The 16747-nt window shown below is 35.9% G+C and overlaps 1 protein-coding gene across 6 annotated transcripts in view; it reads left to right on the top strand.

The window, feature by feature from the left end:
- igsf5a (immunoglobulin superfamily, member 5a) overlaps positions 1–16747 on the top strand; it is an 18875-nt gene continuing 2128 nt past the window's right edge. Inside the window, exons 1-9 of one of the 6 annotated variants that reach the window (XM_079599978.1) lie at positions 1–71; positions 924–995; positions 2263–2574; positions 7236–7526; positions 7796–7915; positions 8128–8155; positions 8293–8381; positions 9436–9485; positions 10809–12154. In XM_079599978.1, coding sequence (XP_079456104.1) covers positions 953–995; positions 2263–2574; positions 7236–7526; positions 7796–7915; positions 8128–8155; positions 8293–8381; positions 9436–9485; positions 10809–10868 — 993 coding nt within the window. In that variant the 5' untranslated portion in view covers positions 1–71; positions 924–952 and the 3' untranslated portion in view covers positions 10869–12154. Of the gene's footprint in view, positions 72–92; positions 429–923; positions 996–1943; positions 2050–2262; positions 2575–7235; positions 7527–7795; positions 7916–8127; positions 8156–8292; positions 8382–9435; positions 9486–10808; positions 12156–16747 lie in introns of those variants that run through there. The other 5 variants (XM_079599977.1, XM_079599976.1, XM_079599975.1 and 2 more) reach the window with 5 other exon arrangements.

The raw sequence follows: 16747 nt of genomic DNA on the forward strand, positions 1-16747 counted from the left end.
AGTGGCTTTGCACAGACAGTGATGGAGATTTGATATATAAATCTGCTGGAATGACTGCTGTTGTTGACACGGTAAACTCTTTTTTTCTTCAGTGAAACTGGGTGTGTCAGAGGATTTAAATCAACTGCGTTCAAACACAGCCTTGCATGAACCCAAACAGATGGGTCTTGGCCTCATGCACCCCAAAGGTAATCTTTCTGGTAGACAGACCACCTTCTTTGACATGTCAGCGTGACTTCAAATCCTCACGAGATCTGCAGACATATGCAAAGCAGACAGGCTTGTTGGGTTTCGCCTGCATGGAGATGTATTAGAGGCTTTAACATGACGGGCTGGACTTTGGCCCCTAGGGCGACAGGTGATCATACGAAGGACCGGTTCTCTATTTTACTGGATTAATCCCTGATATTCCATGGAATATTTTTGAGGTATATTGTTGTTGTTGTTCAAGATATTGAAGTTCTAACTATATAACTTTTAAGTTCAGTGAAAGGAGCATGTGCTTTGAAATCTGAAATCTGTCATACCTGTAGGGTGTGTACTGAACAAATAATGTAAAAGACAAAATGTACTCATGTGCAATAGCACATAAATATGTATGTATGTATTAAGGGAATCATCATTTTATTATGTATATTGTGAGATATAAAGATAGAAAAGCATTGTGGGTTAGTAATGTTTTGAGCAGAAAAGCTTAATAGTTTGAATGACTGGAATATCTAACTTGTGACAAATTTGTGTTTACCTAATAATACAACAAGATATTTGCACACAATGTTCATGAGAAAGACACACCTATTGAACAAAAGGAAATAAGAATTCCCTGACGCTCTGAATGCAATCAAATGAATGTACTAATCATTTCAGGTTTGTGTCCCAGCAGTTGGCCTGCCTATTTTACAATGAATGTGTATTTATTTTAGGATGCTGGTGTGACGATTACTAAGGAAATATGGATGTTTTTAGACTGGGTCTTTTTCTTCTGATCACCATGGGTGAGTTTTCATATTCAGCCACAGTGAAATAAATACATTTCTTAATCAGTATACTTGTCTTTTTTTTCCCGGTAAAAAAAAATATATTTGTCTTTAAAACAAGATACATTTGCTTGTTTTTTTTCTCCACTCACTAGTAAATAATTTTCCTTTTTAAAGTGTAAACCACACAAATGTATTATAAAATTATATTATTTGAAAACAAGTCTTGTTATGCGGCACAATTTTGCTTCTTAAGTACATTTTATTTTATTTATACAAATACTGGTGAAGAAAACCCACATCCCTACAGAGGTTAACTGGTTTAGAGAATTAATGGATGAATAAGAATGGATTAAGAAAAAGATATTCAAGTGTGGCACACTTTTAATAGTGTTTAATTTGTAATTGTGATTTACAGACTTTGAAAAGTCATTGAAATTAGTGCAATCTTACAAAGTAATGGACATGGGAATGCTGACCGGGGCAAGTTGTCACATTTTATTCTAGTCAGTATTTCTTAGGTGGGTCTATATTTGTTTTTTAATTTGTAATTATTAAATTGTGTAAATTGAAAACATTTAAAACCTGTCATTTAAGAAAATTACAAAAATATGATAGATTTTTTTTTTTTTCGAAAATCCAATCTCATTGCTAGAAAAAAAAACATTTGTGTAATTGTGACACAATCAAAATCGACAAATTTGTGTACCGTAAATAATTTTGGACATTTGACTAAATTTTACTGATATGTAGCCCCGTCCCTTTTCAGCGCTGCGCTCGTTGTCTTTTGTCTTCCGGTCTGTATTTTCACAGCGATCTTGCGTATTTTTATTGAACGGCATATTTTAAAAACTTCCCGGTCTACTGACATTTGTTAAGACATCTTCTTTAAACATTACAATCCTCATGATAACTTTCGTTAACTTTACATTAAGTAAATCCACTTCAAAAGCGAATTACTCCTTGACAGCAATGCTATAGAAATATACAGAGCGACGGTGCGACCGCAAAAACGGAAGTTCAAAGACAATAATCTAAAGATGGATGCGCCCTCGTTTCTCCGGCGCATAAGGTCCAGCCATTGTGACAACTATTATCCTGGTTTTGCTTATAGCTTTTTGTTAATGCACGTTTGTTTAATTTCAAAACAGGAAAAACCTAGAATATAATTACCTATGATGCTTATTTACTAGAAGAAAATTATTTATGATAAGAAAACCTGGATCTAAATAACAACTATTTGTAAGTGTTTTGAATTATTTGATTCTTGTCAAATTCCCTGCAGGAGTGTCTGCTCAGACGCAGCTCCAGCCTCTTTATGCAGCGGCGCTTCGTGGATCCAATGCTCGGTTCAACTGCAGCACACCACCTCCCGCCCCAACTGTCATGATCTGGACAGTCAACAAACTCTTGGTTGTCACCATTCTAGAAACATCTGTGGTGCTGAACAGCACAGACCGCTTCTCTGTCAGAAATGTCACCACGCCTGGCAATTACAAATGGGAGTTTACAATTAGCAACGTGCAGAGAAACGATATTGAAGTTGCCTGTCAGGTTATGAGTGGAGAGATTAAGATGGCCACAATGTCTGTACAAGGTGAGCTATTGTGATTCATTTAAACTGATCCATGCCACTATGATACACCTTGAACAAATGACGTATGGAGTATGTTTGGAGTATATACAATTAATGTATTGAGTATACAGATATGACAGAAAGTGAAATATGAGAGCATGAGATGAGAGCAAGTGTGAAAGATCATAGTTTATACAGTATACAGAAATTAAAATAAAATTAACTTTCTATTTATCAAAGAATCCTGAAAAATGTACCAAGGTTTGTAGCACAACTGTTGATAATAAAAACAAAATCATCATATTAGAATGATTTCTGAAGGATCATGTAACACTGAAGACTGGAGTAATGATGGTGAAAATTCAGCTTTGCATCACACAAGTAAATTTATTTACATGGGTATGGCTGAATCTTTTTGAACTGTCTGTATGATTAGGGCTGGGCGATAAAACGATAACGATAATTATCGCGATATAATTTTTCTCGATAAAACGATATCAAGAGTTCGATAAATGTTCGATAATGTTTTTGCGCCAAAAGCGGAACGAATCTCATTTGAACCGCGCGCGCCACACGGACCGTTTATCCGCTCGGCTCAAAGTCCAAACGGCAGCGCGAGCGCGAGCTCACTCGAGCTCACTCGAGCAGACGCGTTTACTCTGATCGGTCTCGGTCACTAGATCCAGTGATAGCGCTTGAATTCAGCGAGGAACACAAATGTCTCAGTGATTTAAACTAGTGATGGGCAGATCGAGGCTTCGTGAAGCAATGAAACAGTTGAACCAAATGGTTCATATTGTTTCGAGGCTTCGAATCAATCCGACACCCGTCTCCACGGTGACACCTAGTGGTCACTTGCAGGTGTTGATCCTGAAACAACCTTGACGAGCCATTAAAAAAAATGTGTTTTTTTATTATTATTGTATTTTTCTAATATGTGAAGCTTGTAACCTAGGCTCCTCACTGTGCATAATGTTATTTTGGTCCTGCAAAATGAATATTAATAAAATAAATCAAGTCACAATGTCTCACTTTTTTAGATATTTTTATTCAAAAATATTAATTTCTCTGCTGTGGAAGGACTTAGCCTACTTCTTTTTTTACAGATAATTTCTCCAGCTTTTGAAAAAATCCTCTCACAAGGGTCACTTGTTGCTGGCATGCAAAGATATTTTTTAGCCAGGACATACAAATGAGGAAAGATTACTGCTTTCTCTTTCCAGTAAGTTAGTGGATCATGAGTTCTGGGCAAATACGCATCGTTGATGTATTTTTTCACTTCCACTGTGGCATCAGCTCCTCAAATGGCGCATCATGGATGATGTATTGTTGCAGTAGGCAAGCTGCCGATCACAATACACACATCTCACTTTATTTGGGGTTTCTAAATGGAAATGCTCCCACACCACAGATGTACGGCATCTCTTCTGGGGAGCCTCCATTTTATCTATCTATCCAAATCTATCTAGATATGTATCTCTAATCTATCTATGTATTTATATAGCCTATGTAGCCTATCTTTAATCTATCTATATATGTATCTATCTATTAATCTAGCTGTCTATATTTATATCTATGTATCTATTAATGTGTCACTATATGTATACTCTGTGCCTCTAGCCTATCAGTCAATGTGTTGTGTAAATTTAAATGTAAGCCTAAATATAACTAAACAAATCGCACTATAAATGTCACTATATCACCAAAAATCCGCTATCTCAAAATCAAACTACTCTCACAAAAACCCACGAGGTCAATATGCGTTAATTTCACTTTTATACAGATGTGCGCTTGTGTGTTCTGTTCCCGACCCTGTCAATCAAACGCTGATTCGGCGGATCACACCTGATGAAACACTTAGTGAAACACTTCGAGGCTTCGTTTGGCCATAGTCACGTGACATGGGTGTTTTGAATCACGCTTCGGATCAGTGTTTCGAATCATCTGCGCTTCGGGATCTCGCAAAGCTTCGGAACGACTGTTTCGCGTCAGCCATCCCTAATTTAAACCAGTTTAAAGGCAGATGAGACCGCGCTGACGAACAGGAGAAGCACTGTGCGCAACGATACAGAGAAAGCTTTTCCATCTACACATTCCCATCATTTACCATGGATTTAACGTTACTGTAACGTTAGCCTAGTCATATTAACTGCATCATGAAATGTGGGATATATATATATATTGAAATGTATAATATTATTAATGTAGACAATGTATTAAAGGACTAATGGAATATAATTACAGTTTTTAATAATGTATTTAGGCTACTGGTTTTCAGAAATACCATAGAAACCATAAAGTTACATTTTATCTGTGGTTATCATGATCTAAATGCATGATGCTGGCTGACCACTGGTTAATTTTTAATAAAACTAAAGAATATTACATTTTACCAAATAAAAATAATGTTGTTACTTTTTTTAACATATGTTACTGTTTTTGTTAATGAACATAAATTGTATAAAGTAAATCTGCATCCTAACTCAAGCTAATACTACTGAAATAAAGATATTTATTTTGTTAAGGAAAAATGTCAAATGTTTGAATGTTCTACCTCGGATTTGTGAAATGTTCACCTGTTTGGCTAGTGTTTGTCATGATATGTTCTGACAATAAAGAGTAGTTTAAAAACACAACGCTCTGGTTTCTACAGCTTTCACTTAGGAGTACAAATCTGTCTTTAAACTTGAAATAAATAAAGATTTGACATTTATCGATAATTATCGATATCGACTGATATAAAAAAAAATATCGTGAATTTTTTTTTTGGCCATATCGCCCAGCCCTATGTATGATCCAGGCATTTCCAGTCTTTTTAAGAACATTAAACAAGGATCCAAGTAAACAGTTTAAAGCAGACAAACACAAATGCATGATTTGATCTCTCTTAAGATTTTTAATGAGTGCTATTTTACTCTCATTTCCACTGTGTTGTTAATTCTTGGGTTGCATTTGCACAGATCGCTTTTGGCTTTACAGATTTGATAGTAGTTAGTTTATTAAAACTCTCTGTGTTCAAACTGCTCCTCAAATGCAAGGCTTTAGCCTTAATGATTTATGTCATGGTTTGAATGTTAAGTTACACTCCACAACAGCGCCTACCTTCTTGCTTAAAGCTTCATCTTTGAGCCTAAGTGAGTTCTAGCCCCTATCCATATGCTGATCTTTTTTTACAACCTTTAAGCATTACTCAGCAATTGTATGCATGGCAGAGCGTGTAATGCAGCCTGGACATTCCCAAAGAACGTCTCCTTAAATATATATTCACTAACTATTGCCCTCATCAGCACTTAATTAACTCTTGTGGACCAAAGCGCATCAATCAACCAAATAACAGGAGTAATTGTTTCTCCTAAACAACAATGACCAAACTGAGACTTAGGAATTTCACTTAACATTTCATCAAGGTCCCAAACTGTTCTCAGATTTCCCAAGACATAGTCAAAGATCGCAATAGAAACTCAAATATTCTCACCAAATTTCTCCCAATCCAAATGATTTTCATTATTACATTTAAAATATGTTATATTTCAATATTACTCTTGAGTCTATACAAATGGAAAAATAAGTTAACACTTTGGTTTAGGGTCCAATTCTCACTATTAACTGGTTGCTTATTAGCATGTATATTAGGATATTGGCTGTTTATCAGTACTTATTCTGTATGACCATATTCTACATTCTTAATCTTACCCAATACCTAAATGTAACAACTACTAACTATTAATAAGCAGTAATTAGGAGTTTACTGAGACAAGTCACAGTTAATAGTGAGAATTTAACCCTAAACTAAAGTGTGATTTCTCGCCAGCTAACAGGAAACGTTTTCAGAACAATCAGTCAAGGTTTGAAGGAACTTTATAGCAGTAAAGTTAATAGAATAAAATGTTAATTCAAAGTTATTTGGTCTTTAATAAAGTTCTTGAAACTTTTTTTATAAATTGTTCATGGAACCTTTTTCCTGAAAAGTTTTAGTTGGATGTTTGGGTAACTTTAAAAAAAGAAAAAAAAAAGTTTCAATTATAAACAATAATGGTCTGATCCATATTACAAAACAAAACTAAGGACTCCAATAAGTCTCCTGAGCAATGAAAGAGTAACCTTTGGGAAATAAAATGTTCCTCAACTGCAAAATAAACGACCATTTAGCATGTTCTTGTCAGATGCAAGATCAATGTTTTATTCAAATCGGAAGATTTCATCTTAATATTTTTTTCATAATAAGTCTTATGTTGTTATTTTTTTACATGTATCAGACTCTTCAGAATCAGACATTTCGACTTAAAAAAGCATCAACAGAAAAGCCAAAATAGGGAAATTTTGCGTTTGGTGAGCCTGTACATTTATATAACTTCTTCATTCTTGAAGTGAATGTTTTCCTTACAAGATCTGTCAGTGCTTTTATGATGGACCACAGAAAGTACAAAGTTCAGCACAAGGCAAAACAAAACCGAGATGTTATCAGCTACACCTGTGAGTCACTGCTTTCACCTGTCCTGCTGTCCCGTGGGAAATTATACGATTACATCTCAAAGTGCAGATAATCAATAATAATCTACTTAATTAAAGTGGACCATGTTTCAAGGCGTGCTGAACCGTCACTAAAGCAAACTCACAAAATCCATAGTGAATTAGGGCAGCGTGTGTGTTTGAAGAGATAATTCTGCTCTGTTCTTCTCCAGAACGTGGCAGCGTCGAGATCGTAGGTGGAAATCTGACTAAAACGGAAGGAGCTCAGACGGAGTTCCAGTGCCGGGCCGTGGGCTGGTTCCCTGAGCCCAGCATGTCCTGGTCTGTTAATGGAGTTGAACAATCCTGCAACAGTAGCTCTGTGACACAGGGAAGTCTGTTTAACTCCAACTGCACATTGACGGTCACTGCCATCCAAAATTCTTCTGTTCGGTGTCTGGTCACGGTACCTGCCCTGACCACACCGGAAAGCAACACTGTCTTTCTGACCGTCAATAAGAACAGTACGTTTTTTTGTGTTTTTTTTATGAGTCATCAACAAATATATTAGATCATAAATTCTAGTAAACAGGGTTTGATTCCATGTTGTTTTTACAAACACAAATCAGAACAGTTTCTTGCAGGAACAGCTAGAGGGCACTGCAAACACCAATCCAGCCACGTGCAGTTTAGTATTATAATCAGAGCTAACTGCAATAACTCTGCTGTGCTGTTTGATGCTTTAAAATGATGGTTGATGCATGATTCTCTTATCTCTTTCTTTAAAAAAAAGAAACAACAGCTAAAAGAGACCAGACAGTGTTGATCGCTGTCACTGTTGCCTTCAGTGCTGCTGCTCTTTTGTTTCTAATCATCTATGGAATTATTTTCTTCTGCCTTAGAAGAAAGAAAAGTGAGTATTTGTGGGGATGGACCACAATTTTTTCCATACTATAGCCATATTAGTGAGCCAGATTAGTTGCATTAGTGCATCCCAATTCAGAAAGTGTCAGAGTGTGTAGTTGTGATAAGCCAACTGGACCATACTAACTCAAACAACATATCTTGTTTATGTAATTCTGGTCTTAATCTGGTATCAACTCATTTATTTCTTCTTTTCTGCAGAATCAAGCTACGAAGAGGAGGTCGCGAGGTGAGAAATGAGCTTCAGCGTTTCTTTTGGATTAGGAGTGATTGAAAATACTAAATAATGTGAAATTGAGCAATCATTACTTTTAAAATCTTTATTGTTGTAAGTGGCTTGCTAACAGGTCTGAGCTCCCGTTTCAGGGCACGAGTCCTGTACCAGAATAAGACGCCTGCCACACAAAATGTGCGAGGACGGGACAACCAAGGATATAATACAGATGGACATGATGGTGTGTATGCATCAACAAACACACACTATCATCCCATATGTGCACTGGTTTGACCTAAATTGTGTTGAACCAAAGTCTTTGTGGTATATTCAGGTTTCATATATATATATATATATATATATATATATATATATATATATATATATATAGCATATATATATATATGCTTTATATTTCACTTGGTTTATTTGAATAAATAAATAAATAAAATGAATTAAAATATAATCAAATTTATTTATTTTCTTTATAACAGTGGGACATTCTAAATCATTTAACGTAAAAAAACACCAAAAGTGCCTTAATGTAAAACAGTGATTACTAAAAGATCAAATTCAGTATACACGTTATTGATGATGCATATTATACAGGCGAGCAGATCAGCCCAGAATATGATGCACTAAATCAGCCTGTTCTCACGTAAATGCGTCTCTATATCACGCAGTGTTTATCGTGCCATTTATACGCGAAAAAATGAGTTTTTACGTGCATATGATACGCAGTTTTCGCGTGCATTTGATACGCACTTCATTGCGTGTAATACACACGCACCCCACACCACTACTAAACCTACCCTAACCAACCCATGCGTATCCTATGCATGTAAAAACTAATTTTCGCGTATAAATTACACGATAAACACACTGTGTGCTATTGAGACGCATTCAGTGTGATCAGGTTGACTAAATTGTATTTACAATGGTTTTCTATGGTAAATGCTTGCATTTCGGGGTTCATCTGCTTGCTTGTACATAGTATGCATCATTAATAAGGTGTATATTGTATTTGGTCTTATATCATTGCCTTAGTACAGTAGTGCTTAATACTGACTTTGTAAAGATAACTGGCGAGCAATGGAGGAAAGTCTTTGTTTTGCTCTTCTGCTGGGTGTCCTATAAGGGTATGACATCACATGGAAACTATGAATAAGTGATTATTGCACACAAGAAGCCTCATTTTACTTTATTTCATTGTCATTTATTTTAATGTGAGGATTCAGGAAAGTATGAATGAACATGTTAAATAGAATATAAATATTTGCTTCTCTTTACTGCAGGACACACCAACGGCGGAGTCTGGTTCACAAAGAATTCTAATGAATCTCCGGTGATGCCTCAGATCAAGCTTAAAGTCAACATGAAACCAAAACTCCACCTATTTACTTCCTTAACACATATATTCCTGATCTTGTTTTGAACGATTAATCAATTATTATTCCAAAGAAACATTATTCCAAAGAAAAAGTTAAGTGCCCCTATTATGCTTTTTCGGATATTACCTTTCATGTATTGTGTAATAAGCTGTTAAAATGTATGAATGTAAAAAGTTTCAAGGATCATAATGCACAAAAAATTAGTTATTATCCATCAAAAGAAAGAACTGATTCTGAACTGCCTGAAGCGAGTCGTCCGTAATTCCAGTCTTACTTCCTGTACAATCCTACGTAGGTTTGTAACAAATTTGCATGATGCCAGCCTATGATCTTCATTGGCTGTCTGTGAACGTCTACTTTCACCTGCGCTCAAACACTAGTTGTAGCTGAGGCCTGGAAGAGTTTGGTTCATGTTGTCGACATGTCGAGAAGACACTGTTTTCTGTGCTGTGAATCCACTTTGTAAGCACTTCAAAAGGTTGAGGACTCGGGATCAAATTGATATGGTGACACTGACACCATCGTTAGAAGAAGATCGGAAGCTGATATTCCAACGCTATCTCACAACCAATTCGTACGAATTTGTACGAGTGATTAAAAGGTGGCTAATACGTACGAATTTGTACGACCTCACTCGTACGAATTTGTACGACTTGTCTAAACCCACGTGATGGGTAGGTTTAGGGGCGGGGTCAGGGGTAGGTCATTCGTATGAATTCATACGATTTTGGCAAATCGTAAAATATGTGCGATTTAGCAAAAACGTTCAAATTCGTACGAGTGAGGTCGTATGTATTGGTACGAATTAGCCACCTCGTAAAATTCGTACGAATTGCCGTGAGATCGGGTTGGAAATTCAGATATGGTAATCGGCGTTTTGTTTTCGCTGCGGTAGACCAATGATATCAGACTGGGCCATCTGACCAATCAGAGCAGAGTAGACTCTCGGAAAGGCGGGGTTTAGAGAGACTGAATCTTTTATCAAACCGGTTAAGACACTAAGAAAAGAAGTGATGCTACAATGTATATGATAATTATTTATTTTTTTTACCTTGGATTCATATTATAAACCTGTTGAAGGAGAGCTCCAAAACAAAAGTTGCTACCTTTGAAGTAGCATAATTGGGGCACTAATATTTTTTTCCCTTGTGAAATATGTCATATGGAAGTAAAAGGGGTTGTGAGTGTTTTCATGTTGACTTCAACATTTCCATGCTCTTCACCAGCATGATTATTTGTCAAGAATCCATATATGATACAAATCTTTGTTTTTTCAGATTCTTAATGACTTTTTTGAAGATGGTCCCAGGAAGCAGAGACACATGACCACCGTCTAGAGACTGTTGGAATTCACAGACAGCAGGTGTTCTGGCTTTCTTCTCTCTTGTGCATAAACTCCTCATTTTAGGTTTAATTACAGAAGAAAGAAAGCTCGAGGGACTTCATATCAGCACCTGCACTGGATTATTTATTGGAACACAGAAGCATTTTCCCGGTGGTCTCAGACTTTTGGACCTCATGAATACTGTATATTTTTTTACCAACAGTGTATGTTTGATATTATGAGCTCACATTTTTCCATATTTAACAGATAACATGTTTAAAATAAGGGTGGTTGAGGGGTTGGTTAAGATCCACCAGTGTCCGTTTAGTCATATGAACAAAGTAGATCAGATTTTGTGTTGATTCATTGCACATATATCCTTGCATGTGCATAATGGATGCATCAGATGCTTGCATTTCCACAGCGGGTTTGTTTGAATCATCCATTGAACATCCTGTTTTCTCCAGAATTATAAAATCATCAGCATATGGCACAACACACCCCGTGAGAGATTTGCTTCCTGTTTTTATTGCGGCTTACAATTACACCAAAGATTTTTTCTTGTGAAGTGTTTAGAGAGGACCATCTTATGTGACACATTATGCTTCACGGAGCATGATGCGTTTAAACAATTAATCTAAACCACTGATCTTTAACTCCCCACAGGGGGAAAACTGCTTAAACTGCTCAATTACATTATTTATACAGTGAAGTGTCATGAAACGGATTGGAACTGTGGCATTCATATCACTTCATATTTTAAAAAATCAGATTAAATTTACTAAGACCTTTTTTGTAGTTTTCACTTATCTGGACCTTTCCCCACTTTTCTACGGCACTAAAATCCTTTAAAAAACTCCTATGTATAATGTGCTGCAAAAATTGCTTTTACAAATAGACGTTTTACGAACTTATTTGTCTTTCTCAAAATTTTGTTAGATTTATGTTTAAAATGCAAAAAAATGCCAGTGAGATAAGAACATTTTTATTTACTAATGCAAGATATGTCCTTTAAAATCTCACACAGGTTTTATTTTTGCTTCTCAGGATGTTTGGATATTTTATTCTGGAAATAGACAAAATCCTGAAAATTATATTTTTGTCTGATAGAGATCATATGTGAGCATGATTCTTATGTATTCAGCAATTAACACATTTTTGTACAATTCTTTTTATTAATTTGTTAAATCTTAATGTGCGTGTGTGTGTGTTTGTTTGTGTGTGTATGTATATATATATTAGGGCTGTCAAAAGATTAATCGGATTAATCGCATCCAAAATAAAAGTTTGTGTTTACATAATATATGTGTGTGTACTGTGTATAATTATTTATATATAAAAACACACACAATCATGTATATATTTAAGAAAAATTGGTTATATATATATATATATATAGGCTATAGCCTATATATATAATATAAATGTATACATTATATAAATGCAAATATTTCTTAAATATATACATGAATGTGTGTGTATTTATACATAATAATTATACACAGTACACACACATATATTAGGTAAACACAAACTTTATTTTGGATGCGATTAATCTTTTTACAGCCATAACATATATTAAAAAATGTTTGGTCCCCATGAGGAAAACAGCTTATAAATCATATTAAATTATGTTTTTTGAACATATAAAAATGCAGAAAGTTTTCTGTGAGGGTTAGGGGATAGATAGGCTACAGTTTGTACAGAACAAATATCATGTCTATGGAAAGTCCCCATAAGTCTTTCAAGGAAAAGTCAGTTCACTCGCGTCCATATTTGCTACACCTCTATGCAGCTATTTCGGGCATCTTAGACCAAGTCCTAATTAAATGCTGTTTTTAATGCTCAAATTGCATTAAAAAGTGTATTTGTAAGGCTAGACCAGTCAATGCGCATGTGCAGTCCTAAGCACGAGACATAGTTAACGGACAGAAACGCTCTGCTTTCCCAAGATGTCGTGTCACCGTGCTGCTGTTTGGAGGTGCTTTTCAATCGTTCCTTTAGTAGAGCATCTCGCTGCAGTGCGTGTCTGACATTCTTATCCGAGCGCTCTGCATTCACTGTGTGAATATTAGCCCTCTTTCATCTTTTCCCTAAAAAAATAATGAATGTTCATAAATAAATAAATAAAGTTGGCTTAATGGCCAGCTGTAGGCTTGCGTCTATCCCCCTGTGGCTTGTTAAGCAGCGGAGTCTTCCTCTTCCTCACGCCTCACTCCACCCAGATCTGAGCTGGCCGAGCAGCTGATATTCTCCCACTCATTACGACCACACCAAAGTCACTTCCTGTTATGTAACCAGCACTGTGTACCTCCAAGACACAGATATGGAGAATCTCCAGTTTCATTCTAATGTGAAGCAAAATATCACGGAGAACCCTGTGGTGATGCCCTATATAGTGATGGTATCAGCTGGTAAAGGCTATGTACCATGGCACTGAAAGATTACAGCATGGCCTTTGCATAGTACACCAAGCTATTTTAATATCATGTTATTCTAATATACACTGTTTAATGATTAGCCTAGCATATATAATGTATTTATGGTTCTTTAAGTAAAATAGTAAAAGTGAAAGAATAAGATGGCATTACATGTAAAAAAACAAAACATGGTAAATATCTTATAATGGCATGACGATACATTTACAAAAAAACATGGTACTCTGACATATACTGTACCATGGCACTGAATGATTACCATATAAGGTATTTGCATTGTACTCCAAGGTATATACAATATATTTTGATATACACCATGGTAAACTGGTAATGATTAATATACAGTAATAAAAACATGGCATTTATGTGGTACTTTAAGTAAAAAGAACGTAAGTAAAATAGCAAGATGTAATGGCAATTTACATGTTACAATTTTTTTTTACTAAAAACATTTTAAAAAACGTACCATGGTACTTTGTTAAATATTATGATACTGAATGCTGACCATTTTTCAAAGAATAGCCTACCATAGTATGCCCATGGTACATTTAAGAAAAGACCATAATACAATGTCCAAATGTGTTTGGTATGTTTTTATTAGTGAAACATTTAATAGAAAAACGCCAGAATGTGTTCAAACAAACCGGCATCTCGTGCATTAAGAAAAACTTACTGTAATTTATTTGTGGCAATGGACTATAGCATTCATCTTGTTCAGTCCTAAAACAGTTGAACACAGATCTCTTAAAGAACATGGACTTTCAAAGTTACTGTTATGAAATCTTCAGAGAGTGAGCATGTAAGGATCTTGGCCCGCTATTAACAACTTCTCAGATTCTTAATTCAGTTGCTTCGACTGACTGTCTTCTCAATGAAGCAAATGATCATGGATGTGAGAACCGCAAAGGTCAGCCAGACTCCACAGTTTATTTGTCCACACAATATAGCGGGATCTTTTGCTAAAGGCACTCTGGGAGTTAATGAACCGCCGTTGAGTTTCGGAAAAACCAGGCAGAAATACAGGAACCTCTAAAACTGATGGCCTTGCCAGAAGGTACAGCTTGGTCTCGGGCAAAATTTAGGAGCTAATGACTGGAAAGGAATTATTATCACCTTTGCTCACAACCTTGCTTTTAAAGCTTTACACCTTTCACAATGCAACCTCCAGAGAGTAGCAAAACTGTCTGTTCTAGCCTTACAAGCCGAAGAAAATGTTTATTTTGTGGTGGCATGCTGCATACTCACTTGAGACTCGTTTCTGTCTGCGTATTATTTAAAATCTTGTGCTTTTTTTGTACTAGCAGCTAGGCCAATGCAGAGGAATTCATTAGCTAAATTAATGACAGATTCTTCATATTATGCCACAAGGTTAAATGCTGAGCTGGGTTGAAATTTGACCCACAATGGTGGGCTGCCGTCCGAACAATCACTAATGTGCCCTAAAGCCCAGCCAATCCATTTTTATAAGCTCTAAAAGGGAGCAAAATAATGTTAAGTGTATTTAGATTTGATATATAACCAAAATTAATTTATTAAATTTACTAGGTAAATTTCAGCTTTTACATTAGTGGCTCTGTTGCAGTAAAGACAACTCTGAAATCTCATTGGTCTGTTTGCAGTTTCATGCAGTGCAGCATTCGCATTAAAAACTCAATGGTTTAATCAATTCTTGTCCAAAAAGCATATACAGTGCAGGCATACTGTAATCATATCTTTCTCTCCTCAGCACTAAAGATCCATGTACACAACTTCACCATTTCAGCCATCAATAATTTGCATCATTAATTAGGCCAATTAAAAATGCATTGTATATGATTCCATGGAGTTATTTGGAGCGAGGAGCGAGCTCTTCCAACGAAATGTTCAAGTTTTCCAGGAGGCCAGTAATAATTCAGTGTCAGAGAGCCATTTACTTCAAATGAGTCCACTGCGAATTCATTACGGCTCACAGCTAATGAAAGTCAAAGAGAGGTGCAAGTGTATGCCAAGTGTAGTGTGGTGGAGTCACTGGAAAGTCTACATTGAATATTTATAATCATTATTCATTATAAAGTTTAATAATAACTTATATGGAAAAAAGAGTGGTGTTTGTCAATGCAAGGAATTTGATTGGCTGCCAATGATTTAACATTTATATCGGCTGGAAAAAGATGCTCTTAAAAGTGATTTTAAAGATATTGTTTGGACTTTTCCTGGTGTGGATGAGTCTAAATGATAAAGTGTAAAAAATATTTTACTGCATGGCGACAGGCCGAAAACTTCTTTATGATACTCCCTGCAATTCCAAGTTTATATCTCACAATTCTGAAAAAAATGGCAAAAGATATCAACTCAGAATTGTGAGATATAAACTTGCAATTTGAAGAAAAAAAAAATCTGAATTGTGAGATATAAACTCAGAATTGTGAAACAAAACTCATGAGATAAAATGTCATAGTCATACAAGTTTATAAATTGAAATAAATTGAAATGGAAATGTTAGATAGATAGAACGGATAGTTCACCCATCATTTACTCATCCTCATGTTGTTCCAAAAAAGACTTTTGTTTATCTTCCGAACACAAATGAAGATCTTTTTGACGAAATCTGAGCGTTTTCTCTCTCTTCATTGAAAGCTACGCAACTACCACTTTGACGCTTCAAAAAGTTCATAAAGATCGTAAAACTAATCCATATAAATTGAGCAGTTTAGTCAAAATTTTCGGAAGAGATAAGATCACTTTATATGATTAACAGATTTAATTTTTTATTCACATATAAATATTGATCAACGAACATAAACAGAAGCTCAACCGAACCTGCTTGATGCACGAGAACAAACCTCCCTCAAAGCTCAAACGTGCTGCGTAACAAGAGAATAAACCTCATTGGTTCTCGCAGAAGCTCAAACGTGCTGCGTAACAAGAGAATAAACCTCATTGGTTCTTGCAGAAGCTCAAACGTGCTGCGTAACAAGAGAATAAACCTCATTGGTTCTCGCATAAGCTCAAACGTGCTGCGTAACAAGAGAATAAACCTCATTGGTTCTCGCAGAAGCTCAAACGTGCTGCGTAACAAGAGAATAAACCTCATTGGTTCTCGCAGAAGCTCAAACGTGCTGCGTAACAAGAGAATAAACCTCACTGGTTCTCGCAGAAGCTCAAACGTGCTGCGTAACAAGAGAATAAACCTCATTGGTTCTCGCAGAAGCTCAAACGTGCTGCGTAACAAGAGAATAAACCTCATTCAAATGTGCTGCGTAATAAGAGAATAAACCTCATTGGTTCTCGCAGAAGCTCAAACGTGCTGCGTAACAAGAGAATAAACCTCATTCAAATGTGCTGCGTAATAAGAGAATAAACCTCATTGGTTCTCGCAGAAGCTCAAACGTGCTGCGTAACAAGAGAATAAACCTCATTGGTTCTCGCAGAAGCTCAAACGTGCTGCGTAACAAGAGAATAAACCTCAGTGGTT

The sequence above is a fragment of the Phoxinus phoxinus genome (genome assembly GCF_949152265.1).
Source record: "Phoxinus phoxinus genome assembly, chromosome: 23".
Taxonomy (NCBI): domain Eukaryota; kingdom Metazoa; phylum Chordata; class Actinopteri; order Cypriniformes; family Leuciscidae; genus Phoxinus; species Phoxinus phoxinus.